At 58.5% G+C, this 26,092-nt stretch overlaps 2 protein-coding genes across 6 annotated transcripts in view; one reads left to right on the top strand and one right to left on the bottom strand.

The window, feature by feature from the left end:
- NOC2L (NOC2 like nucleolar associated transcriptional repressor) overlaps window positions 1-3,058 on the bottom strand; it is a 51,632-nt gene extending 48,574 nt beyond the window's left edge. The window contains exons 1-4 of one of the 4 annotated variants that reach the window (XM_064172019.1): window positions 3,001-3,058; window positions 2,216-2,398; window positions 1,143-1,314; window positions 563-673 (exon numbers count right to left, since the gene is read on the bottom strand). In XM_064172019.1, the coding sequence (XP_064028089.1) occupies window positions 563-673; window positions 1,143-1,314; window positions 2,216-2,398; window positions 3,001-3,020 (486 nt within the window). In that variant the 5' untranslated portion in view covers window positions 3,021-3,058. Of the gene's footprint in view, window positions 1-562; window positions 674-1,142; window positions 1,315-2,215; window positions 2,399-2,521; window positions 2,799-3,000 lie in introns of those variants that run through there. The other 3 variants (XM_064172020.1, XM_064172016.1, XM_064172018.1) reach the window with 3 other exon arrangements.
- Window positions 3,059-3,225: 167 nt separating this feature from the next.
- Window positions 3,226-26,016, top strand: KLHL17 (kelch like family member 17). Of its 2 annotated transcripts, XM_064171726.1 has the most exons (12): window positions 3,226-3,551; window positions 14,460-14,712; window positions 15,580-15,701; window positions 16,729-16,950; window positions 17,099-17,215; window positions 18,424-18,637; window positions 19,037-19,181; window positions 20,792-20,959; window positions 21,271-21,359; window positions 21,912-21,985; window positions 23,880-24,061; window positions 25,181-26,016. In XM_064171726.1, the coding sequence occupies exons 2-12, from the start codon at window positions 14,502-14,504 to the stop codon at window positions 25,407-25,409; spliced, it is 1,773 nt and encodes a 590-aa protein (XP_064027796.1). In that variant the 5' UTR covers window positions 3,226-3,551; window positions 14,460-14,501; the 3' UTR covers window positions 25,410-26,016. The 2 variants fall into 2 exon arrangements, with proteins under 2 accessions (XP_064027796.1, XP_064027795.1); XM_064171725.1 differs by lacking the exon at window positions 3,226-3,551 and having other exon boundaries at window positions 14,246-14,712.
- Window positions 26,017-26,092: the final 76 nt, after the last annotated feature.

Genomic DNA, 26,092 nt, shown 5'->3' with positions numbered 1-26,092 from the left:
ATTGGTCTTTCAGAGGCAGTGACAAGTGTGCAGTAGTGTTTAGAGGAGAACACTGAAGTGCCTTGCATTCCAACTTGCAGGAAGTTAGGGGTTGGAAGGGACCTCAAAAGAGCATCCAGTCCAACCCCCCTGCCAGAGCAGGAGCACCCAGGGCAGGTCACATAAAACACATCCAAGCAGGTTCTGACTCCACAACCTCTCTGGGCAGCCTGCTCCAGGGCTACAGCACCCTCACAGTGAATAAGATTCTCCTTCTGTTCCATGGAATCTCCTCTGCTCCAGCTTGCCCTCAGTGCCCCTTGTCCTGTCATGGACCATCCCTGAGCAGAGCCTGGCTGAGTCCTCCTGACACTGCCCTGCGCATCTTTATCAGCAGCAATGAGGGCAGGCCTCAGGCTCCTCTGCTCCCAGCCCCAGCTCCCTCAGCCTACTCTCACAGGGAGACTTTCCACTGCCTGCAGCAGCTCTGTGGCTCTGCACTAGACTCTTTCAAGCAATTCACAGGATCACAGGAGGGGCCCAGAACTGGAAGCAATCTTCCAGGTGCAGCCTCTCTGCTCACCTCTGCAGCCTCTTTCCATCCTTCAACCATTTTCGAGCTCACAGAGATGTAAGAAGCTTTCTTCTGTTTGACTCTTTCCTCCTCCTCCTCTTCATCTTCATCACTTGCTTCCTGGAGAGATCAGTAGCAAAACTGAGAACAGCTTTATACATTTCTGGCCTCACCTCTTTGGCTGAGAAGCTACTGAAGAGGAAGGCAGGCAGCACTATGCTGTCCTTAATGCTGCTCTCAGGTGTGTGAAGCAGTCATGAAATGAAGCTTGCTACATAACCACAACATGCAGCAAGAGAAAACACCAAGGAGAAAGCCTCTCACTTGAGGCACACCAAACTCAGGTTGGCAAAGGTGGCACACAACCAAGGCCACTAAGAAAATACACTCTGGAGGCTCTGCTTTCTCAGTCTCTAAGGAGCTCCTCAGGCTCAGCTCCTGCAATCAGCTGTGGATTGTGGACTTGATTGGGGGAAGCTCCTCCCCAGCCACCTGTGCAGTTACAAAGCCTGAGGCCTTGCAGCTCAGACTCCACATATCAGTAACTGAAACAACTTTTGAGCTCAGAAGCCAAACTAAGGCCTGGTACCTCCAGCTTATCAGGTGGGACATGCAGTGGCTCCTCCTCATCAGAGCTGTCCGAGGCATCGAAATCCAGCAACTTGCGATCGTTTTCCTCCAGAAACTTATAAAACTCAGGATCCTTCTCCTTCAGCCTGGAGAGCTGATCTTTGTGTTCAGAGGCCTTGCCCTTCCTCCTGCTAGAGAGGAATTCCAGGAGTTTATTCACTGCTGACAAAAGGAGGAGTGCCAAAAGTCTGCCCATGCTGCAAGCGAGGCAAGGAACTGCTGGACACTGAGCACAGGTGGGGCTAATTTAAACAGCAGTGGGGCCACACTGGTGTGCCTCATTCCACACCTGCTCCAGAGGGCTCGTGAAAGGTCATTGCACACCTGCTCCTGAGGACTGAAATCACAGAATGCACCTGGCCACACTGCTAGCTGCTGTTCAGCTCCTCCCTGCCAGCACCCCCAGGCCCCTCTCTGCCTGGCTGTTCTCAGCCACTCTGCCCCCAGCCTGTAGTGCTGCTTGGAGTTGTTGTGGCCAAAGTGTAGAACCCTGCACTTGGCCTTGTTCAGTCTCATCCCATTGGCCTCTGCCCACCCATGCAGCCTGGCCAGGTCCCTCTGCAGGGCTCTCCTACCCTCCAACAGATCCACTCCTGCTACCAGCTTGCTGTCATCTGCAAGCTTACTGATGATAGACTCAATCCCCTGGGTCCAGGTAATCAAGATCATGACTTAGAATCATAGAACCAAGCAGGTTGGAAGAGAGCTCCAAGCTCAGCCAGCCCAACCTAGCACCCAGCCCTGGCCAACCAACCAGACCATGGCACTAAGTGCCCCAGCCAGGCTTGGCTTCAGCACCTCCAGGCACAGAGACTCCACCACCTCCCTGGGCAGCCCATTCCAGTGCCAACACTCTCTGGCAGGAAGCTCCTCCTCACACCCAGCCTATTAAGCCTATGTATCCCATTACAAGCCTATAAAGGTTAAAAGCACACACAAACTTGCCCCAAAGCAGGCAGGAGAGGATGTACCTTTACCTGCCTCCGAGTCTTGCCCAAAGTAGGCAGGAGGTGAGAGGAGTTGTGCTCTTACCTGGCAGCCGGAGTGGCCTGCAGCGGCTGCTTCACCTTCCCCTTCGGTGCCTTCCCATTCTGCTGCCGCCGTGCTGCAGCTCCCCTGCCGGGCCTGGGGGCCTCCTCCTCCTCCCACTCACCCTCAACCTCTGACTCCGAGCCGGCAGCAAGGAACTCATCCAGGCTCAGATCCGCGAGGTTCCTAGCGACGGCAAGGAAAGAAGCTCAGCAGAGAGACACTGCGGTGCTGGAGCAGGCCGGGAGAAGGGCGATAAAGCTGGCGGAAGGTCTGGAGAGCAGGGCTGGCGAGGAGCAGCTGAGGCACCTGAGGCTGTTTAGTCCGAAGCAGGGGAGGCCGCCAGGAAGCCTCACTGCTCTCTCCGACTCTCCGCACGGAGGCCGCAGCCAGGCGGGAGTTGGTCTCTGCTCCCACCAAGGAGCGGCGCAGGAGGAAACGTCCTCAGGCTGCACCGGGGCAGGCTCAGGCTGGAAGTGAGGAACAATTTCTTCCCAAAAGAGGCTGCCAGGAGCGCTCATCTCTCGAGGGGCTGGCACCGCCGTGCGGGTGCGGCACTGAGGGCGCGGTTCAGCGGCGGCCTGGCAGCGCCACCCTGCTCCGGCCCGCACGACCCCGAGCGCCAGGCGGCACGCACCGGGCCTACCCGGCACGGCGGCCCTCGGCCAGCGGCGCGGCGCTGATGAGCCCCACCGCGGCCCGCAGCGCCCCAGAGGGCTCCCCGCCGCGGTCTGGCTCCGCAGCGACCCTCGCACAGCCTCTCCGGACCCCCTCCCGGCCCCGCTCACCTCCTGCCGCCCGCGGCCATGCTGCCCGCCCGGCTCCACCGCGGCCGCCGCCGCTTCCGCTCCCAGCGCGCACCGCGGGCGGGGCGGGGTCAGCCCCGGCGGTCCGCCCCTAGCCCCGCCCTAGCCCCGCCCCTCCCGGTGCCCCGGCCCCCCCCCCGCCGGCTCCGGTGCCGGCCGCTGGCCGATCGGCGGGGCGGTGCCACGCGTGGGCCCCCGCTCCCGGCGGCTGAGCGGCGGCGCCGGGCGCAGCGAGTGCCCCTGTCCCGCCGTCCCGGCACACGTGCGCGGCGGGATTCAGCGGCGGCTGCACCGAGGGCAGTCCTCGCACGGCTCCGCGGCGGGGTTATTCCGGGTGACAGAGGAAGCCGCAGCCCACGGGGCCGCCCCCGGTGTCGGCCCCGTCCCGACGCGGCCCGAGGAGGAGCCGCGCACCTGCCCGCCCCCGCCCCGCCCCGTCTCCCCGCCGCGGGGCCGGCGGCAGCGGTACGGGTATAACGGTGCCCCGCAGCATCCCGCGGGCCGCGCCGGGCCGTCGCTGCTGTAGCAGAGCTGTGAGTACCGCCGAGGCACGGCCCTGCTGCCACTCTCTCCCCTCCCTCTCCCCCGGGGCACTCAAAGCTCGGGCGCGGCGGCGGAAGAAAGGTGAACCGGAGGGGTTACCGAGATGGGGGGGACCCGGTGGTAGGAGGACCCCCCGGGAGGAGCTCTCCATCACTCCTCGCCGTTGTTTCTGCGTGTCCCTCCTCAGAGAGCCAAGTTTGCGGGTCGGGGTACGCGACAGCACGTCCGGTGCGGCCGCCGGTGCCGTTTGGGCTGCCGGTCCCTCGGCATCGCTCTGTGGCCGAGGGCCGGCAGCAGTACTGTGGTCTCCATCCCTGTCCCCTGCCAAGGCAGGGAGCGATCCCTTGGGAAAGGAGCGAACTGCGGCTCTGGAGTCTTGCGAGGTGGGGAAGGGCTGCAGGAAGGCTCTGCCCGGGGCTCAGCTCCCGGGCACCGGGAGCGTACAGGCTGTCGGTACCGGGGACTGTCGGGGAGCTGAAGGGCACAGGGAGAAACCTTGTCGCAGGTTTTCTGGTCACTTGGGGTGGGAAGAAGCCAGAGACAGCTTTTTCCTTCCTGGGTTCTGCAGTGACCAGCTGGCATCTCCCGGAGGTGCAGCATCTCTGCTGGTGGAGGTGGTCCTGGGGAGCAGCAGGCCCGGGCAGGCAGCTGCCTTGGTCCTGCGGGGCTGAGCAGATACCTTCCCCCTTGAGGAGAGATGCTGGGACCTCAGCTTCCAAAGAGCAGGGAAGAAACGCAGCTGTGGGGTGGCTGTCCCTGCTCGAAGTGCCTCAGAGCATGACCACCGGCTGCCAGGCGCCGTGCCAAGCTGCAGGCAACGCTGGCCTTGCTCTTGTGGAGTCTCCTTGTAAAGCCTCCTGTCCTTTGACTTTGGTGGCCACTGTCCCACGAGCGCTGTCCTGGGCTGCTCTCCGTGGCTGGAGACCTCTGGGAGGCAGTGGAGGGGGTTGGTTCTGGAGTGATTCAGCAACATGTGAATGTTTTGGGTGCTCTTGGTCCTGGCAGTCTCCAAGATGTGCCAGGTTGATGCAGTTAACTTCTTGTCCCTAGGACAGGGCACAGCCTCAGAGAGCTCCTGCCCATTTTCAGTGTGGATGGCTCCCTGGCATGAGCTGTGTTTCAGGATGGGAAGAGGGCTGGGGCCTCCACAACAGAAGAGAAGGAAGAGACCTTTGAGATCATAGAATCATAGAAGAGAGCTCCAAGCTCAGCCAGCCCAACCTAGCACCCAGCCCTGCCCAACCAACCAGACCATGGCACTAAGTGCCCCAGCCAGGCTTGGCTTCAACACCTCCAGGCACAGAGACTCCACCACCTCCCTGGGCAGCCCATTCCAGTGCCAATCACTCTCTCTGACAACAACTTCCTAACAACATCCAGCCTGAACCTGCCCTGGCACAGCTTGAGGCTGTGTCCCCTTGTTCTGTCCCTGGCTGCCTGGCAGCAGAGCCCAACCCCACCTGGCTACAGCCTCCCTGCAGGTAGCTGCAGACAGCAATGAGCTCTGCCCTGAGCCTCCTCTGCTGCAGGCTGCACCCCCCCAGCTCCCTCAGCCTCTCCTCACAGGGCTGTGCTCCAGGCCCCTCCCCAGCCTTGCTGCCCTTCTCCAAACACCTTCCAGCACCTCCACATCTCTCTTCAATTCAGGAGCCCACTCCAACTCCTTTCTTGGAGTTCACAAGACCAGCACTGCTGCAAACAGGCTTGGGGTGCCTGTGTGCTAGGCTTTGCAGCAGGAGATGCTGGTTTCTTTACAAGTTCACAGTTGGTGGCTCACTAACTCTTCCTTCTGGTGACAACTGCTACAGCCAAGCAAACACCCCTGTGAAGCCTCTTCCCTCTGCAACCCCAAGTCTCTCTCCCGACCCGTGAGCATCTGCTGGAAGCACATCATTCAGCACGGCAGTGAGTAAGACTCTCAGGGATCTTGAGTGTAAAGATCTTTTTCCTTCCTGAGAGCTGACTGATTCATGAATCACAGCAAATAGCTTCTAATTCAGAGCAGACCAGGGGCTGGCAGGCGTAGTAGTCACCTGCTGTCTTGGCTTGACGATCTAGGATCCAAGCAGAGTCACTCCTCAGCATCTTGAGCAGCTAGGAGGGTCCCTTCTGTTCCTGTCGGTTAAGGTCAGCTTGGTGAGGGTGGCAATGGAGCCTCTTTGTTCTGCCAGCCCATCTGGTGGCCATCTGCCCTCGCTCTCGGCAGCATCAGTGTGAGTCTCTCTAGATGGAGTGGCACAGGAAAACCTGGACAGGCAGGGACTGGAGATCTGCTGGGAAGACTCTTCTGGGTTCTGGTCTTATTTTGCTGGCCTTGGTAGGCTTGAGAGTTTTCAGCCTTTCTGCCTGGCTTGCTGAAACTGGCATTAAACTGCGCTGCTGTCTCTAAAGGATGTGGCTTCCCCAGGGACAGGAATTGGAGCTCCTTCAGCTGGAATTCCCATGGTCTGGGACTCCTGGCCTTGGCAGGCCCCCAAGGTGCCAGCAGACTCAAGGCCACGGTGTCACAGGTTCCTCCTAGCTGAGCTTTCAGGCATGTGCTCTGTCCTGCTGCCTGCATGAAGAGGTGAGGGAAATCTCTTAATGGCTTTCTGGCTCCAGACACCCTCCTGGGTGTCAGCTTGCTCGGGAGAGGAAGCACAGAGCTGCTCCTGCTGACGTGGTCTGGCACTTCTGCACTGCCAACCCACGCTGTGGCTGGGGCTGGTGGGAGGCTTGGGAAGCTCTCCATAAACGTGGCACGTGTGAAATGGGTCAGGCCAGGGTGCAGGTGGTGACTGCCACTGGTGACCTCCTGGCTTGGAGAGTCCCTCCTGAGCAGCCCTTCACAAAGCAGCAGCAGCAGCAGCATTGCTCCCTGCCTTAGCTCTCTGTAAAAGATCCTCTTGCAGCCAGCATTCCTGAGTGCTTTTTCCTTCTCCCCTGCTCTGCTGCTGCCACTCTCCATGCTGCCTTGTGTCATGGAGTCAACTTTCCCTCTAGAAGCCAAGAGGTAGCTCCTGCTGAGCCTCACCAGATCCATCTCTCTCCTCTGACGTCAGGGCCTTGCTGAGCAGTGACAGCCTGCTCTGAGCTGGCCCACTGCCACCTCCTCGAGACACCATCACCTTGCAGAGCAGGCAGGTAAAGGGCACAGTCCCTCTCTGGATAGCTTCTGGCCAAGGATGTTGCAGGGAGGGAGCTCCTGGGCAAGTCTAGGAGCCAGGGATATTGAGATGCTCCGATACAGGCAGCCTCCAACGACCTGAGCACTCTGATCTTGTCTGTAAAATGAGCTGGGGACAGAGATGTCTGTCACAGAGGAGGCTAGAGGATGACACAGTGATGGGAGAGTGCAGCTGAAGCTCTTATCTACCACCCTGCTGCCTGGAGAGGAGGCTTGACGCCCATGTGCAGAGGTTTGGCACAACAGCAGTGGATGCGGCAGTAGCTCTTCTCCTGTGTCAGCTGGGGGGATGCTGGGGAGGGGGAATTAGGACATGACCCACATTCCCAGTCCCTGGCAGAGGGCTCTTTTCACTTAGATGTTGATGTTCTTTGTGCTGGGCTGCTGTCTAATCCCAGCACAGCTGGAGACCAGCACGTTTTGCTCAGCTCTCAAGGCATGAATTAGTTCCTGTTTCTTGTTTTTCCCTAACCTACCAACTCATCAATCCCAAACCTATTTGGGTCCTGACCCTCGCAACCAATTCCTTACAGTGACCCAAATATTAGCACAGATGCCTCTAAATCCCTGGGTGATGGAGTCCTGCTTGGAGCTGCTGTGATCTCCTGCATGCAAAACACGGAAGGGAGAAGCTGAAACTGAAGATGTCTGCAGGAAGAGTTGCAGCCTGTGAGAAGCATGAACAGGAGAGGGAGAAGATTGTACCCAGATAGGGGGTGTCCAGGCTGGACACCCTTTATCTCTTTCAGCTATGGGAATGGCCCTGGAGGTGTTCCAGACCAGGCTGAATGAAGCCTTCAGCAACCTGGGCTAGTGGAAGGTGTCCCTGCCCGTGCAAGGGGGTTTGGAACTAGGTGGCCTTTCAGATCCCTTTCTTTGACTCTCCGAGTCTGTGTCCCAGTGCAGGCATTGAGAGAGCACAAGGCAGAGCCTCCTCTCTCGCATCTTCAGCTGGGCTGACCGAGAGCACCTCGGAGCCGAGTTCCCAGACAAAACTCCCTAAGAGAAATGGGGAGAGAGAGGCTTTCACTAGAGGACACCTCCAGCCTTCTGCGTGCACCCAGGGCCGATGGACTGCAACCCAGCCGGCTGCTGAAAGGCACCGACTAGGTCAATGTGCTGAACGTCCTCCTTGCCCGCGGCCAGCGCTGCCTCTGTGCTGTGGAGCTGGCAACTGCGTGCAGTTGTGTTGCTTTTTCCTTCCCCGTGCTCCCCACCCCCTTGCCGAGGCTCCATCCACATCCTCTCTGGCAGCTTGTCACTTCTCTGCAGATGTCTAGACAGGAGGATTCAGTGCGTGTCAGTTAAGCCTAATTCGTTCCCGGAGCCCCGACCCTGCTGGGAGAAGCTGGGGAGCCTCAGTCCTGCAGCCTCAGTGCTGCCAGCCCTGCCCCACGCTGCCTGAGGGCCAGCTCCCGGCAGATCCATTCCGTCCCTGCCGGGGGGAGCCTGGGGAGCAGAAGGCTCATGCAGCCCAGAAGGCAAACTGCTGCATCAAGGGGAGCGTGGCCAGCAGGGCAGGAGAGGGCATTCTGCCCCTTGACGCTGCTCTGCTCAGACCTCACCTCCAATAGTGCCTCCAGGGCTGGTGTGCCCAGCGGCAGAAGGGCACAGAGCTGGTGGAGAGCATCCAGAGAGGGCCACAAAGATGATCCAAGGGCTGGAGCAGCTCTGATGTGAGAGTAGGCTGAGGGAGCTGGGGGAGTTCAGGCTGGAGGAGAGGAGACTCCGAAGGACCTGGCAGCTGCTTTCCAATAGCCGAAGGGGTCCTGCAGGAAGGCTGCAGAGGGACTTCTCGTGAGGGTGTCTAGAGTTAGGAGAAAGGGGAATGGTTTTAAGCTGAGGGAGAGAAGGGCTAGGCTGGATCCTAGGAAGGAGTTCTTCTGTACAAGGGTGGCAAGACTCTGGAATAGGTTGCCTGGGGAGGTTGTGGCTGCCTCCTTCCTGGGGGTGCTCAAGGCCTGGCTGGCTGAGGCATTCAGCCACCAAGACTAGTTGAGAGGCATCCCTGCCTGTGGCAGGCAGGTTGGAGTCGATGGTTTGGCTTGGTATGGACCTCAAAGGTCATCCAGTTCCAGCCCCCCTGCCATGGGCAGGGACACCTTCCACCAGCCCAGGTTGCTCAAGGCCTCCTCCAACCTGGCCTTGAACGCCTCCAGGGAGGGGACATCTACAACCTCTTCCAGTATCTCTCCACCCTGAGTGTATAGAATCTCCTCCTAATCCCCAGCAGTGTGTGTCTGCTGTAGCCTGTGAGTGCAGCTCTGGGCTCTCAGACACGTCTCCTGCGAGGGGACTGCTGATGCAAAACGTCTGACAGTTTAAAGCTTCTCTTTAGCCATCAGCTGCAGAGCTTCACCAAAAGGGACAGTGCAGCTACATTAAGGGGTCCTCCCCAGGGCAATGAAGGAGGTGAACCTTTGTTTTCAGGTCTGTGGTGAGCTCTGCTGCATCCCTGGCTGCTGGCAGGAGCTGTTAGTGGTCTTACAGCACAGCAGCAGCTATTGTTAGTGCCAGCTCAGCTGTTTGTGTCCCTGGGCAGTTGAAGAGATGGAAGAGTCTACAGGAATAGAGGAGTACATCATCTTCCCAGGAGGAAAGGAGCTACTTGTGCTCGTGTGCACACCCACAGAGCTGGGCAGGGGCTTGGCTGTGCCCGTTTAGGCTGCTCCAGTCTAGCCCTGTGCTGAATGTTAATGTGCAGCATGCATTTCTGTTCCCTGGGGGAAGGCTGGATTGCAGGAACCTGCTTACTTGGCACTGTGACTCCACTTGGAGGGGTTAAAAGAAGAAAGAGAATCCTGATTTCTAGTGTAGGGAGATGGAGATGTGCTTGGAAGCAGCAATTGCTGCCCTTGACTGCACTGTCAAGCTCCAGGGGTCCATCTTGTTGCTCTGCTCCAGGATGAGCTTTGCTGTGCTGTTACAGAGGGCACTGCTTTGGCTCTGTTGATTGGAATGGAAGCTGCTGGGCACAGCAGGATACCTGCCAGCAGCCCCTTCCTGCCTGGGGACAGAGCCAGAGGAGGTCTGCGCGCAGGAAGAAAAGGGAGTTCTGTGCCTGGGAGGTGGACCCCTGGTGCCAAGGAAGGGGAGAACCACTTCCCTGTAAGTGAAACTGGCAAGATGGTGCCATCTTACTTACCTAGTCTGTGCTGCTTGCAGGTCTGTTAGTGCTGTGACACGCTGGGGTAGGGGTCTAATGGCAGCACTTCTGGGGGAGATGCAGGGCTGCACACAAAACAGAGCAGGGTTAGGACACTGGTGGAAGGGATGGATTTAACCAGCAAGGTATGTCAGGCCTTAGGGCATGGGCATGCTTAGCCACAGCAAAGGCTTGTCCCCACCTTTGGGCATTAGGAAGGAGTTCTTTACAATGAGGGTAGTGAAATGCTGGGACAGGGTCCCAGAGAGGTGATGGAGACATCCCTGGAGACATTCAAGGTCGAACTTGATGAGGCCATGAGGAGCCTACTCTAGTTGGGGATGTCTCTGCCCACTGCAGTGGGGTTGGCCAAGGTGACTTTTGTGGGTCCCTTCCAAGCCAGTGCAGTCCATGATCCTATGTCCCTTACTGCAGTGGGGTTAGCCAAGGTGACCTCTGAGGGTCCCTTGCAGGCCAGTGGCCTCTCTGACTGGTGCTGATCCTATCTGCCCAGCTGTACAGGATATGGCTTTGTGGACACCAAATCTCCATCCAGGCTGTCAACAAAAAGCCATTCTCCAGGACCTTCCTGGGGAAAGGGGCAGGCTCTGAACTCCTCCCTGGAGGATACTCTGTTCCCTGTTTATTGCCCAGCAGGCTTCTCCTCACCCTCAGCCAAACAAGGCCTTGGGGGGGGGGTGGGGGGATGGTACAAAGAGAACAGACCTCCCTTCGGGTAGGGCTCATTTGCATTAATTAGGAGAGCTGTTATGCATGGCCATGCTCTGCTGCATAGGAGCCAAACAAATGCCTGCTGTCTTTTTTTCTCTCCCCTCTTTTTTTTTTTCCCCCCCTTTTCCTCTTTATTTTTGGGTCATAACCAAAGAGTTGTTCCAAGTCAGCCCCACCAGCTCCATCCTAGCTGGTGCAGCACACGTGCCTTCCTGCTCCAACAAAAGTGGGCTTGTGCTGACTTCCCCTCGCTGGAGCTGTGGACACTGCCTCACTGTCTCCTCCTGGCCAGGCATTGCTCATTGTATCTTCACACTGCTCACAGACCCTTCCTTTCCTGGGAATGAAGTTTTGCAGGGAATGAGGGAGTGCTGCCAGGCAGGTTGGGGAGTTCAGGCACTGCAAGGAGCAGCATGAGCAGAATCACAGGCTGGAAAAGACCCTTCAGGATCATTGAGTCCAATCATTAGTTTCACACTAGACAACTCCTGGACCAACCCAAATCCCTCAGCACAACAGCTGATCACTGTGGTTGGAGAAGGGAACCACCAGCAGGATCTCTGTGTACAGTTCTGGAGCCCCCAACACAAGAAGGGCATGGAACTGTCCACCAAGATGCTCAGGGGGCTGCAGCAGCTCTGCTCTGAGCACAGGCTACAAGAGTTGGGGCTCTGCAGCCTGGAGGAGAAAAGGTTTGGAGGAGACTTTGGAGTGGCCTTGCAGAATCTGAAGTGGGCTACAGGAGGGCTGGGGAGGGACTATTGACAAGATCTGGGAACGGTAGAAGGAAGAGGAATGGGTTTGAAGGGGCAGAGGGGAGATTGAAAGTGGATGTTAGGAAAGGGTTCTGTGCAGTGAGAGTGGTGAGACACTGGCACAGGTTTCCCAGGGAGGTTGTGGAGCACAGAAGCACCCAGTGTGATCAAAGATCAAAGATCACATTGGGTGCTTCTGTGCTCCACAACCTCCCTGGAGGTGTTCAAAGCCAGGTTGGATGAGACCTTGAGCTATCTGTTCTAGCAGGAGGTGTCCCTGCCTGTGGCTGGGGGGTTGGAACTGGCTGAGCTTTGAGGTCCCTTCCAACCTAGACCACTCCATGACATCTCTGTCTCTCTGGCCATGGTCCCTGCACAGTCATGTCAGAGACTGAGTGACACAGCCATGATGTAGCTCAGGATGCTTCACAGTGGCGTGGGTGATGCAGACAGCAGTGGTGGCTCAGCCTGAGCTCTCCAGAGCTCTCTGAGGTGCCTGCCAGCCCTCTCTGGTGTGGGTGGAGAGGGGAGTGAGCCATAGCTGGGCTCTACCTCTTGGCCATGGGAATGATTGCAAGGAAAGATAATGTCACCCTTGTCACTCTGCATTTGTACTTGCCCAGAGTTGTGCAATGAGTCAGTGGCAGGGCTGGGAAGAGAGCCCAGCACTTCTGACCCTCTTTGGAAATGCCCTGGATTGCTGTGATGCCACTGCATCAGCCACAGCAACCTTCGGGCTGTGGTGCCCTCTGTGTCTCTCTACCTCAAGTGCTGGAGCCAAGCTGTGTGCTGCCTGGGCAGCAAACCCTCCCTCCCGAGTCTCCAAGAGCACAAGGAGGAGCAGTTCCTTCTTCTCCCTGCTTTTCTGCCCTGTCCTGTGTCATCCTCCCACTGCTGCAGAGCTGGCAGCAGCCATGCCTTGGTGCCAGCACCCAGAAGGGGTGAGACAAGTGCTCTCAATTAGAGCTGGGGCATGACTGAAATGCTGATGGGGAGCAGTCTGCTCAGCAGTGTATTAAGAAGAGAAAAGCAGCTCAGGAAAGCCCTCATGCTTGCAGCAGGGGAGGGGAATGAAGGCAAGAGATCACTCTCTGCTCCCTGCCACTACACTAGGCCTGGGCAAGAAGCTCTTGACCCAGGTGGAGCTGCTGATGGTTCTGACCCACCTTTATGTGGACATCCATCAAGCTCTTGACCCCAGATGGTTCTAACTCACCTTTGTGTAGGCATCTCTCATCCAGCAGCATCCATGCAGGTGAATTAACACGGCCAGGGTGTCCTGGAGATGTTGTGGCTTTCTGAAAAGCTCACCTGAGGAGGGTGGGAGGAGAAGCTTAGTTAACTCCTGGGCTCTTCTTCGTGGCCCTCAGACCTCCCAGAACCTACAAGAAAGCTGGGAGGGGACTTTTTACAAGGGTTTGTTGTCATAGAATCATAGATTGCCAGGGGCTGGAAGGGACCTGGAGAGTTCATCTGGTCCAGCCCCTCTGCCAGAGCAGGGATGCAGGGTAGGGATGACAATAATATGATGACAGGGAATGAACTGAAGCTGGAGGAGGGGAGGTTTAGGCTGGATATTGGGAAGAAATTCTTTCCAGTGAGAGTGGGGAGATACTGGGACAGGGTGCCCAGGGAGGCTGTGGAATCCTCCTCCCTGGAGGTGTTCAAGGCAACCTGGGCTGGTGGGAAGTGTCCCTGCCCATTGCAGGGGGGGTTGGAACTGGAAGATCTTTAAGGTCCCTTCCAACCCATTCTACGAATGTATGAATCACTCCCTCAGATATTTTGGTGGTGGCCTGAAGATGATCTGAGGACAGAGCTGAAGACCCACGGTGGGACTGTGAGTCGGGGTGGAAATGCTCACTCAGCTGCTCTTTTTGCTGGCAGCAGGGAGGATGTTGGTGCCTGAGCACTCTTAGCCACATCCATGCACACACAGGTTGAGGCTGTCTCACCCCTGGAAGTATTTACGACCAGGCAGGATGAGACCTGGGCTGGTGGGAGGTGTCTCTGCCCATTGCAGGGTGGGGGTTGGAACTGAACGCTCCTGAAGGTCTCTTCCCAACCCAGAGCCTGTCAAGGGCACAGTGGCATCCTCCTTTCCTTACTGGAAAGCATCCCCAGGCGCCGCCTTTGTTGCGTGCCCCCAAGCGCTGCGGAATCCTGCGCGCCGCAAATAGCAGCGGGCACCGCAGGCTGCTCTCCTACTCAGGGGAAGATGTTTATTCATCGCTCTTTTCCCCCCTTCCCTTCCTCCCCCGGACTCTGCTGCACGATACAACTGCTGGTGACAAAAAAAGGAACCAGAGAGGGGCTGGCGGCACCGTGGGCTGCTATTTTTAGCGCTGCTGCGGAGGTGTGGCGAGGAGCGGGGAGGCTGAGGGGATCCTCTCGCCGCAGGGATGCGGGGGCAGGCGCACGAGTGCGGCGCAGCGCAGCGCAGCGCAGCCTGGCTCGGGCTTGCTTGGGTTGGGTTTTTTTTTTCTCTCCCTTTCTTCAAGCTGCCTTTTTTTGTTTGCTGCCTCCTGCCGCTCAGTCATTCTCTCCTCACTCCCCCACCTTTGCTTTCGGGAGCTGCTGGCAAGGAGACAGCTGAGGGCCTTTTGAAACCAGCACCAGCAGCCTTGATGGGGAGAGCATGGAAAGGGCAAAGATCTCCTTGTGGAGACCTTCTGGGGTCTCCTTCTCTGGAGCCTTTCCAGGCCTGTCTGGATGTGTTCCTCTGTGAGCTGGGTTAGAATCATAGAATCAGGCAGGTTGGAAGAGAGCTCCAAGCTCAGCCAGCCCAACCTAGCACCCAGCCCTGCCCAACCAACCAGACCATGGCACTAAGTGCCCCAGCCAGGCTTGGCTTCAACACCTCCAGGCACAGCCACTCCACCACCTCCCTGGGCAGCCCATTCCAATGCCAATCACTCTCTCTGCCAACACCTTCCTCCTCACATCCAGCCTAGACCTCCCCTGGCACAACTTGAGCTGCCAGACAGAAGCTGCCCTCCCAGAGGCTCTCTGGGTGGGCACCCTTGGGGCTGGCGGAGAGACGCCTGTGGCTAGCAGCTGTCGCCGCCTGGCTAACTGCTTTGCTTCCCCCTCGTGCCAGTGCCAGTGAGAAGGGGCAGCCCTGAGGCTCCTGCCTGCAGCCATGGAAGGGGCTGTGCAGCTCCTCAACCGCGAGGGCCACAGCATCTCCCACAACTCCAAGCGCCACTACCACGACGCCTTCGTCTGCATGAACCGCATGCGGCAGCGGGGGCTGCTCTGCGACATCGTGCTCCACGTGGGCACCAAGGAGATCAAGGCCCACAAGGTGGTGCTGGCGTCCTGCAGCCCCTACTTCCACGCCATGTTCACAAGCAAGTAGTCTCCTCCTCCTCCTTCTCCTCTTTTCTCCACAGCCGGGGCTCTCCCCACCCTTTAAGTCAACCCTTTTCCCTTTTTGCCTGCCCCCTTCCCTTCCTGCCTCCTCCTTTCCCTTTCTACCTGCCCCTTCGCTCTTTCTCCCTGCCCTTTTCCCTTTCTGCCTGCCCCTTTCCCTTTCTGCCTGCTCCTTTTCCCTTTCTCCCTGCCCCCTTTTCCCTTTCTCCCTGCCCCCTTTTCCCTTTCTCCCTGCCCCCTTTTCCCTTTCTCCCTGCCCCTTTCCCTTTCTGCCTGCTCCTTTCCCTTCCTGCCTGCCCTTTTCCCTTTCTGCCTGCTCCTTTTCCCTTTCTCCCTGCCCCCTTTTCCCTTCCTGCCTGCCCCTTTTCCCTTCCTGCCTACCCCCCTCCTCCCTGCAGATGTTCAAAGCCAGGTTGGAAGAGGCTCTGAGTAACCTGGGCCAGTTGAGAGCTGTCCCTGCCTTGGCAGGGAGGTTGGATTAGATGATCTCTAAGGTCTCTTCCAGCCTGGGCCATTCTGTGATTCCATGATTCCTACCCTAGATGATCCTTAAGGTCCTTTCCAACCTGGTATTGTATGAACCTAGGAACCTCTCTGCCCTAGGTGGCCCTGCTCTGGCAGGGGGGTTGGACTAGATGATCTCTAGAGGTCCCTTCCGACCCCCCAGCACTGTGATTCCTCATCTGACACCCTTCCATCAACCCCTCTGCCCACAGCTCCCTGCCCCACCCTGCAGAGCCCATTCCTTAGCTAAGAGATGGGCTGGAGGTGGATCCGGCTTGTCCCACGCAGGGGCCAGGGGAGCTGTGGGGCTCTGCTGACGCCTGCTGTCTGTGTTGGCCTAGATGAGATGAGTGAGAGCCGCCAGACCCACGTCACGCTGCACGACATCGACCCCCAGGCCCTGGAGCAGCTGGTGCAGTATGCCTACACTGCCGAGATCGTGGTGGGCGAGGGCAACGTGCAGGTAGGAGCTCTCCCCGGCTCCCTCCCCTCCACAGAGCCACTCCCTGCAGGGCTTGCCTCCTGGGAATGCTCCCAGGGATCAGTGCTGGCTCCAGTGATGGTCCACAGACAGACAGAATCTGCTCAGCAAGTCTGCTGCTGAGACGGCTGCAGGCTGTGCTGCCATCCAGAGAGCCCTGGGCACAGAGGAGCCAAATGAGGTTCAGCAAGGCCAAGTGCAGAGTCCTGCACCTGGGGAGGAAGAATAAACTGCAGCAGGACAGGTTGGGAGGTGACTGCTGGAGAGCAGCCCTGTGGAGAGGGACCTGGGAGTGCTGAGGGAGAACATCCCTGGGGCAGCAATGTGCCCTGCTGGCCAAGAAGGCCAATGGACTCCTGGGGGACATTAAGCAGAGTGTGTCCAGCAGATCCAGGGAGGTTCTCCTCCACCTCTACTCTACCCTGGTGAGACCTCATCTTGAGCACTGCCTTCAGTTTGGGCTCCCCAGTTGAAGAGGGACAAAGCATCTCTCTGAGGAGCAAAGGCTGAGAGACCTGGAGCTGTTTAGCCTGGAGAGGAGCAGCCTGAGAGGGGATACCTTAAGGGTGATCAAGAAGATGGGGCCACTTTCTCTTCACTGATGCCCAGTGACAGGTCAAGGTGCAGTGGACACAAACTGGAACACTTAATTTCTGCCACAACATGAGGAGAAACTTCTTTGCTGTGAGAGTGCGCAAAGAGCTGGAGCAGGCTGCCCAGAGACGTTTTGCAGTGTTCCCTCTCTAGGGAGATTCCAGCCCCACCTGGACGCTGTGATCCTGGGCAAGCTGCTGTGGGTGCCCCTGCTGTAGCATAGGGGATGGACTGGAGGATTGCCAGAGGTCCCTTCCAGCCCCCACCATGCTGGGATTCTGTGATGCTCTGATGTCCTGTGTGCCTGAAGGTGCTCAAGAAGCCTTGCTCTGTTAGTGACTTGCAGTGGGATGAGGGTGACAATGGTTTCCTTGCTCTGGAAACTCTCTTTTCCCCCATTTCTTTCCACTGCCAGACACTTCTCCCTGCTGCCAGCCTGCTGCAGCTCAATGGGGTGAGGGATGCTTGCTGCAAGTTCCTGCTCAGCCAGCTGGACCCATCCAACTGCCTGGGCATCCGGGGCTTTGCTGACACCCACTCCTGCAGTGACCTCCTCAAGTCTGCACACAAGTATGTCCTCCAGCACTTCGTGGAGGTCTCCAAGACAGAGGAGTTCATGCTGCTGCCTCTGAAACAGGTGAGGTGCTGATGGGAGTGGGGAGGCATGGATGAGGCAAGGCTTTTTGTGCAGAGTCTGGGTGCCAAAAGCCCAGGAGCCTGTGCTGAGGGGACAGGGTTTGACAGGGGAATCATCCCACACTTGCTCTTTCCACCCCACCCTGCAGGTGCTGGACCTCATTTCTAGTGACAGCCTCAATGTGCCATCAGAGGAGGAGGTGTACAGGGCTGTGCTCAGCTGGGTCAAACATGATGTGGACAGCAGAAGACAGCATGTCCCCAGGGTGAGTCTGCTGGGTAAGGTGACCTGGTTCTACCCACCAGCTCCCACTGCCTCTTCTGGTTGGGTACACAGCCGAAGGAAGCTGCAGGGTGGCCAGAGGGCAGGGACAGCAGGTCCCTGCCATACCTCTTCCAGTCCAAGCACAGATGAGGGTGTTGCTGGGAAAGTTCAGTCTCTCAGAGTGAGGTCTCTGGGTGACATCTGGCAGCTTGGGCATGTGGAGCTGTGGGCAGCAGGAGAGGTCAGCTCTGCCTGCAGCCTGCCTGAGCTCTGGTGTGCATCCCTAAACAAAAAGCTCAGGTGAGTCTGAGGCAGGCAGTGGTGGGAGTGCTGGGGGGAAGCACCTTTGGGTATCCTCCTGAAGGCTGGGACTGAGATGGGGCAGGAAGAGGGATGGAACAAAGCTGGACATGGGTGGAGTCAGGCTGGATGTTAAGAAGTTGTTCTTCAGCAGGAGGGTGGTGAGAGCCTGGAACAGGTTACCCAGGGAGGTGGTTGAGGCCCCATGGCTGGAGCTGTTTCAGGCCAGGCTGGATGAGGCTGTGGGCAGCCTGCTCTAGGGTAGGGTGTCCCTGGGCATGGCAGGGGGATTGGAACTGGCTGCTTCTTGTGGTCCCTTCCAATCCTGACTGATTCTGTGATTCTGTCTACACCTTTGCTGGTTGAGTGCACTCAGACACCCCTTCTGTGGGTGGTGGAGGTGCCTGTGGAGAGCTGAGTGGAGAGCAGTGGTGGGCGATGGAGATGCCCATGGGGATGCTGGGTGGAGGGCAATGGTGAGTGATGGAGATGCCTGTGGGGAGCTGAGTGGAGGGCAGTGGTGGGTGATGGAGATGCCCACAAGGACGCTGGGTGGAGGCCATCTGTATCTGGGCTCTGCAGGCCCCAGAGCAAGGCTTGGGGTGTGTAGCATGAGTGCTAGAGGAGGATGTGGGTACTGGAAGAGGGCAGGATGGGGATCTGGGGTGGCTGTGGGATGCATCCCAGCCAGGCTGAGGGCTACTGGCCCTGCAGGACATTAAGGCTGAACTTCTGCATGAGCTTTGGTGCCCTTCGTCCCCGCTGCCTTTTCTGCCAGGTGAGCAGGATGCTCTCTCCAGGTGGAGCCACCCTTGCCAGTGCCCCTGGGCTTTGCAGAGGAGGGGTTGGGGCAGCAGTGGGGCAAGCCCTTGCCACCCTGCTGAGGGGCTGTGACTGCTCTGCCCCCAGCTGATGAAGTGCGTGCGGCTGCCCCTGCTGAGCCGTGACTTCCTGATGAGCAACGTGGACACGGAGCTGCTGGTGAGGCACCACTCGGAGTGCAAGGACCTGCTGATCGAGGCCCTCAAGTACCACCTGATGCCCGAGCAGAGAGGGGTCCTCAGCAACAGCAGGACGAGGCCACGGCGCTGCGAAGGGGCCAGCACTGTGCTCTTTGCTGTGGGTAAGGCTCTGCCACCTGCTCCTGTCCATGCCAAGCCCTCCCCAGGGCTTCTGCACTGCTGGGGCAGTTCGTAGCTGATCTCCTACAGAACTGGGCAGGGGGTGGCCTGAGCAGTGCTGAGCACAGGGGCAGAAGAACCTCCCTTGTCCTGCTGCCCACACTGCTCCTGAGCCAGCCCAGGATGCCATTGGCTCTGCTGCCCACCTGGGCACTGCTGCCTCCTGTTCAGCTCCTCTCTGCCAGCACCCCCAGCTCCCTCTCTGCCTGGCTGCTCTCAGCCACTCTGTCCCCAGCCTGTAGCGCTGCTTGGGGTTGTTGTGGCCAAAGTGCAGAACCTGCCCTTGGCCTTGTGCAGTCTCCTCCTCTAAGCTGGTGCTGCTCTCTGTGCCCCCCGTGCAGGTGGGGGGAGCCTGTTTGCCATCCACGGGGACTGCGAAGCCTACGACACCCGCACCGACCGCTGGCACATGGTGGCCTCCATGTCCACGCGCAGGGCTCGAGTGGGCGTCGCTGCCATCGGCAACAAGCTGTACGCTGTGGGAGGGTAAGGAGGGCACGGCAGCTGGGCACAGCTAGCTGGCAGGGACACCCTGGCAGCCTCTTGAGCAGTGACCCCTGGTGAGAGTGCTGCTATGGGAGCAGGGGGGGGCAGCAAAGCTTCCCAGGGCCAGCCTCTGGATCACAGCTCACAGATGTCAGGGGTTGGAAGGGACCCAAAGAGGTCATCCAGTCCAAGCCCCCTGCCAGAGCAGGGCCACACAATCTAACTCAGATCACACAGGAACACATCCAGACAGGCCTTGAAAGGCTCCAGAGAAGGAGACTCCACAGCCTCTCTGGGCAGCCTGTGCCAGGGCTCTGGGACCCTTACAGTCAACAAGTTCCCTCTTGTGCTGAGCTGGAACCTCCTGTGCTGCAGCTTCCATCCACTGCTGCTTGTCCTAGCTCAGGAAGCAGTGAGCAGAGCCTGTCCCCCCCTCCTGACCCCCAGCCCTTAGAGTGTTAGAAACATTTACTAAATCCTCTCTCAGTCTTCTCTTCTCCAGCCTAAGCAGCCCCAGGTCCCTCAGCCTCTTCTCACCAGGCAGTGCTCCAGTCCCCTCATCATCCTCACAGCCCTCCCTTGGACCCTCTCCAGCATATTCCTGTCCCTCTGAAACTGGGGAGCCCAAACTGAAGGCAGTACTCAAGAGGAGGTCTCAGCAGGGCAGTGTAGAGGGGGAACCAAGCAATGGTTTGGGCTGGAAGGGACCTTTAGAGGTCATCTTCTCCAACCCTCCTGCAGTCAGCAACTAGAGAGACATCCCCAACTAGAGCAGGTTGGTCAGAGCCCCAGACATCCTGGCCTGGAATGGTTTCAGGGATGGGGCAACTGCCACCTCCATGGTCAACCTGGGCCAGGGTCTCACCACCCTCATCAAAAAATTCCTTCCTTCTCTCCAGCCTGAATCTCATTCTGGTAGTTCAAACCATCACCCCTTGTCCTGTCACAACAAGCCCTGTGCACAAGTCTGTCCCCAGCTTTCTGATCAGTCCCTTGAAGCACTGAGAGGCCACCAGAAGGTCTCCCAGGACCCTTCTCCAGGCTGAGCAACCCCAACTCTCTCAGCCTGGCCTCGCAGCAGAGAGGTTTCAGCCCTCCCAGTGCTGCTGTGGCCTCCTCTGGCCCCACTCCAAGCAGATGAAGCCACCTGGTATCCTTGGGTTACTGACTGCAGGAGCAGCATCTGCAACCCCCTTCCCAGCCCCTTAGCTTGATGGTGGCTATGTCATAGACTCCTGGAATGCTCTGGGTGGGAAGGCACCTCCAAAGGTCATCGAGTGCACCCCCTCTGCAGTGAGCAGGAGCACCCTTACCTAGATCAGGTTGCCCAGAGTCCTGGGGTGCAGGCTGAGAGGAACTTGTCAGCTCCTCACTGTGTGGGACCCTCAGGAGCCCCCCAGGAGAGCTCAGCTGAGAGCTCTGCACCTTCAGCAGGTGCTTGGGTCCACTCTGCCTTGTGGGAGCTGGGTGAAGGGAAGAGGAGGTGTGATGATAGGAACCCAAAGCAGGCTGTGCTGTCAGGGCTCTTGGTCAGCTCCAGAGCTTTAGGAGCCTCAGCTGCCACCCAGGCTCCCCACCTCTGACACTGCCTCCCTTTTCACTCCTTACAGCTATGATGGGACCTCTGATTTGGCTACAGTGGAGTCCTATGATCCTGTCACCAATTCCTGGCAACCTGAGGTGTCCATGGGCACCAGGAGGAGCTGCCTGGGGGTAGCAGCACTTCATGGGCTTCTCTATGCTGCTGGGGGGTACGATGGGGCCTCGTGCCTCAACAGGTAGGGGATTGCCTTGCCACAGGCTCCTCCACTGCTCTTGCATGCACTGCCCTTGGCACTGGGTGCCTGGAGAGCCCCTGAGGCTTGCTCCTGCCAGATGGACTGGCCCCAGAGTAGATAAGTGACAACGCAGCCCTGTCCTTGGCCCAGGCAGAGCTTCTCCAGGGGAAACCCCACGGGGTAGCCCTCTGCCACCACACAGCACAGCCAGTTCTTCCCTGCCTACTCCCAGGCTTCCTTGGGAGCAGCCCCTGTGGGAAGGGGCTTTGCCAGTGTGACACCCTCTGTTCCTGTGTCCCTGCCTGCTGCAGCGCAGAGCGCTACGACCCCCTGACGGGCACCTGGACCTCCATCGCCGCCATGAGCACCAGGAGGCGCTACGTGCGGGTGGCAACTCTAGGTGGGTGGTGGCAGGGGGGCTGCCTGCCTGCCCTGCACTCTCTGCTGTTCCTGCTGCTTCCTTGCTGCTTCCTGATGGCATCATAGAAGCACAGAATGGTTTGGGTTGGAAGGCAGCTCAGAGCTCAGCCGGTTCCAACCCCCCTGCCACAGGCAGGGACACCTCCTGCTAGAACAGGTTGCTTCAGGCCTCATCCAGCCTGGTCCTGAACACCTTCTGGGGCACAGAAGCACAGAATTCATTGGTGTTCCTCCACTGCTAAAAATAAACCCCTCACGCTGTGAGGAGGTCAAGAAGCAGCAGGAGAAGGAGCTCTTGGGGAAGCTTGAGTGTGGCAGAGAAATTGCCTGGTCAACATTCCACAGTGCTCCATGCTTCCAGGTGGGGGGAGATGGGGGAGCCCCATGGCTGCCTGGGGAGGGGGAGGCACTCTGTGGTTCAGCTGAGACCTGGACGAGCACCTGCTTGACCTGCATGAGGTGTGGGAGGCTGTGCCAGGGCTGGGGTGGTGCTCTTTAGCTAACTGCTGTGTGTTTGTGACTCTCTTTGCAGAAGGCAACCTCTATGCTGTGGGGGGATATGACAGCTCATCCCACCTGGCCACAGTAGAGAAGTATGAGCCCCAGGTAAGCAGCTGAGAACCTTTTCCTTCTGCTCCTCTGATGGGTGCCTGAAAGGGCCTGCAGAAAGCTGGAGGCTGCACAAGGTGGAAGCCCTCTGCTGTGAGGCCAAGCTGGGAAGAGTTGGGGTTGTTCAGCCTGGGAAAGAGAAGGCTCCAGGGGGACCCTCTGGTGGCCTTGCAGTGCTTAAAGGGGCTGATCAGAGAGCTGGGGAGGGACTTGGGAGCAGTTGTGACAGGACAAGGAGGGATGGTTTGCAATTAGAAGAGGAGACTGAGTGGAGAGAAGGAGAAATTGTTTGCACTGAGGATGGTGACAGCCTGGCCCAGGTTGCCCCATCCCTGGAATCACTGCAGGTGAGGTGGTTTGGGGCTCTGAGCTACCTCCTCTAGTTGGGAGTGTCACTGCTGACTGCAGAGGAGTTGGACTGGATGAGCTTTAAGGGTCCTTTCTAACCCAAACCAGTCTGGGATTCTAAGTTGCTTGGGAGCTTGGCAGGCAGTGAGGGAGCAGGGTGTGTGGTCTCAGCAAGCTGCCTCTGCATCCTAAGATGTGACCAGCAAGCTCCTGGGCTGGCAGGACTTCTGCCAACTGTGACTGGGCTTTACTGAGACAGTTTGCAGACTAATTGAAAAGGCTCTGGGCAGACCTTGGAGCTGCACTGCAATATCTGAAGGGGGCCTGCTGAAAGGCCAGGGAGGGACTGTTCAGAAGGACCTGTGGGGATAGGGTGAGGAGCAATGGTTTGGAACTGGAGCAGGGCAGAGTTAGGTTGGACAGCAGGAGGAAGTTCTGCACAATGAGAGTGGGGAAACACTGGAAGAGATTGCCCAGGGATGTGGTTGAGGCCCTGGAGACATTCAAGATCTGACTTGTGGCCCCTGGGCAGCCTCATTTAGTTGGAGGTGTCCCAGAGGGCTTGCTCAGGATGCCCTTTGAGGGTCCCTTCCAATCCAGTGCAATCTGTGATTTCCACCACACCCCCCAAAAGCCTTTCTGGGACAGGATCATTTCTGTGTCAGGAGCTGTATGGTTAGAGCAGAACTAACCTGATAGAGCTAATTTGGCAGGGATTTCATCATAGAATCATCACAGAATCAGCCAGGCTGGAAGAGAGCTGCAAGCTCAGCCAGCCCAACCCAGCACCCAGCCCTGCCCAACCAACCAGACCATGGCACTAAGTGCCCCAGCCAGGCTTGGCTTCAACACCTCCAGGCACACAGACTCCACCACCTCCCTGGGCAGCCCATTCCAATGCCAATCACTCTCTCTGACAACAACTTCCTAACAACATCCAGCCTCAACCTGTCCTGGCACAGCTCCAGGCTGTGTTCCCTTCTTCTGTCGCTGGCTGCCTGGCAGCAGAGCCCAACCCCACCTGGCTACAGCCTCCCTTCGGGCAGCTGCAGACAGCAATGAGCTCTGCCCTGAGCCTCCTCTGCTGCAGGCTGCACCCCCCCAGCTCCCTCAGCCTCTCCTCACAGGGCTGTGCTCCAGGCCCCTCCCCAGCCTTGCTGCCCTTCTCCAAACACCTTCCAGCACCTCCACATCTCTCTTGAATGGAGGAGCCCAGAACTGGACACAGCACTCCAGGGGTGGCCTGAGCAGTGCTGAGCACAGGGGCAGAAGAACCTCCCTTGTCCTGCTGCCCACACTGCTCCTGAGCCAGCCCAGGATGCCATTGGCTCTGCTGCCCACCTGGGCACTGCTGCCTCCTCTGCAGCTCCTCTCTGCCAGCACCCCCAGCTCCCTCTCTGCCTGGCTGCTCTCAGCCACTCTGTCCCAGCCTGCAGTGCTGCTTGGGGTTGCTGTGGCCACAGTGTAGAACAAAGTGCAAGTGTGTGGCAACGCCTCCCCCCCGTGGCTCATGAACCCCCCCTGTGTGATGCCCTCTGCCCAGATCAACACCTGGACGCCCATTGCCAACATGCTGAGCCGGCGGAGCAGCGCGGGAGTGGCGGTGCTGGAGGGGCTGCTCTATGTGGCTGGTGGCAACGATGGCACCAGCTGCCTCAACTCTGTGGAGCGTTACAACCCCAAAACCAACACCTGGGAGAGCGTGGCACCCATGAACATCCGCAGGTAAGGACCTCTGCCCCTGCCACCCTCCTCAGCTGCCGCAGTCGGGACCGAGGCTCCCACCTCCCCGAGAGGCTTCCCTTGCTTGGCACTGCAAAGCAGCACACTGCAGAGTGTGCCCCAGGGCTTGGCAACTGCTGCAGTTGGCTGGCACTGTGAGGGACTCTGTGCCAGCAGGGCAGAGCAGGGACCTTCTGCAGCAGGAGCTTTCTGCAGAGGGATTTATTCTCAGAGGTCTGCGTGGCCCTGAAGATCAGGGCGGTGTGGCTGGCTCCGAGGCGTGCGGGAGATGCCTGGGGGCTGGGGGAGGATTTAAGGCTTGGAAGTCCCAAGACTTTTCTCCATGGAAGATCCAAGGATTTTAGGCTCTGTTATTTAGGGTTGGTGATTCTCCAGTGGAAGGAGAGCACCAGGGTGATGGGATAGATTCATAGAATGGTTTAGGTTGGAAGGGACCTCAAAGCTCAGCCAGTTCCAACCCCCTGGCCATAGGCAGGGACACCTCCCACTAGAACAGGATGCTCATAGCCTCAACCAACCTGGCCTTGAACACCTTCAGGGAGGTTGTGGAGCACAGAAGCACCCAATGTGATCTTTGATCACATTGGGTGCTTCTGTGCTCCACAACCTCCCTGGGAAACCTGTGCCAGTCTCTCACCAACCTCACTGCAAACAACTTCTTCCTAACATCCACTTTCAGTCTCCCCTCTGCCACTTCAAACCCATTCCTCCTCATCCTCTCATTACAAGCCCTTGTCAATAGTCCCTCCCCAGCCTTCCTGCAGCCCCCTTCAGATCCTGCAAGGCCACTCCAAGGTCTCCTCCAAGCCTTCTCTTCTCCAGGCTGCACAGCCCCAACTCTCTCAGCCTGTCCTCAGAGCAGAGCTGCTGCAGCCCTCTCAGCATCTTGGTGGCCTCCTCTAGACTGGCTCCAACACTTCCATGTCCTGCTTGTGCTGGGGGCTCCACAACTGCACACAGCAGATTGAGTCTCTCTGCTGCTCACTGCCCAACTGTTTGAGCCCCAGCTGGGGCTCCACATCCCCTGGGCTGGCAGAGCTCTGGCTGGCTCCTCCTAGGTGCTGCCCTGCAACCCCTGTGGTCTCTGCCCGGTTGTTCTAGGAGCACCCACGACCTGGTGGCCATGGATGGGTGGCTGTATGCAGTGGGTGGCAACGATGGGAGCTCCAGCCTCAACTCCATCGAGAAGTACAACCCCCGAACCAACAAGTGGGTGGCAGCCTCCTGCATGTTCACTCGCCGCAGCAGCGTGGGGGTGGCCGTGCTGGAACTCCTCAACTTCCCACCCCCTTCCTCGCCCACCCTGTCGGTGTCTTCGACGAGCCTTTGACAAAGAGTCAGGACCTGCCTTACCTCAAGGGGACAGGGCTGTCTGGTGGAGCTCTAGGTCAGCCTGGCCAGCCCCGCGGGGCAGCCGCTCGCTGTAGGAGGAGAGCCAAGGGGGTGCCAGCTGCTGCCGCCAGCCCCAGCGCTCCTGCTGCGCGCCTCGGAGCAGCACCGCCGCGGCAGTTAGAAACCTGCTTCCTGGGTGAGCCCCTTCCTTCTGGAGGGCCAGGAGAGGGGATGCTCTCTGCTCCATCCTGCCTCATCTCACTGCTCACCCCAAGGGCCTATAGTTGGGGTTTTCTTTGCCCCTTTGGGGAGAGGACACTTGCAAACCATTGCTGCTTCTCGGGTCCAAGGGAGCCAGCTGCTGCCACAGCTGCGAGCACAGCCAGCCCCGGAGGCTGCCAGGAGTGCCGTGGGGTGGCAGAGGTGGACAGCACTCCTCCCGGGGACACGGCTGAACGTGCAGCTGCTCCTCTGAATGTCACTGTAGCCAAACTCTTTACCCAGCCTATCGTGCACTGTTAAAGACTCTGAGGCCACTCTGAGGTTCTCAATGGTGTCTAATTGATGCCTTAAAATACACTGAGGAAGCCCAGCTAAGGGACAGGGGCCTGGAGGAGGTGAGGTTTGGAAACGGAACTGGATGAAGCATCCTGAACCCTCCCTTGGTGTTTCCATCCTCAG

This window comes from Pogoniulus pusillus, chromosome 36 (genome assembly GCF_015220805.1).
Source record: "Pogoniulus pusillus isolate bPogPus1 chromosome 36, bPogPus1.pri, whole genome shotgun sequence".
NCBI classification, from domain to species: Eukaryota; Metazoa; Chordata; class Aves; order Piciformes; family Lybiidae; genus Pogoniulus; species Pogoniulus pusillus.
The sequence above is the reverse complement of the archived record's forward strand: the minus strand, read 5'-3'. Positions and strand labels throughout refer to the sequence as shown.

Coding starts and splice junctions, on each gene's coding strand:
- KLHL17 (XM_064171726.1), top strand. CDS start 14,502: ATGGAAGGGGCTGTGCAGCTCCTCAACCGCGAGGGCCACAGCATCTCC. Junction 14,713..15,579: donor CTTCCACGCCATGTTCACAA/GCAAGTAGTCTC, acceptor GTGTTGGCCTAG/ATGAGATGAGTGAGAGCCGC. Junction 21,986..23,879: donor TAGAGAAGTATGAGCCCCAG/GTAAGCAGCTGA, acceptor CCCTCTGCCCAG/ATCAACACCTGGACGCCCAT.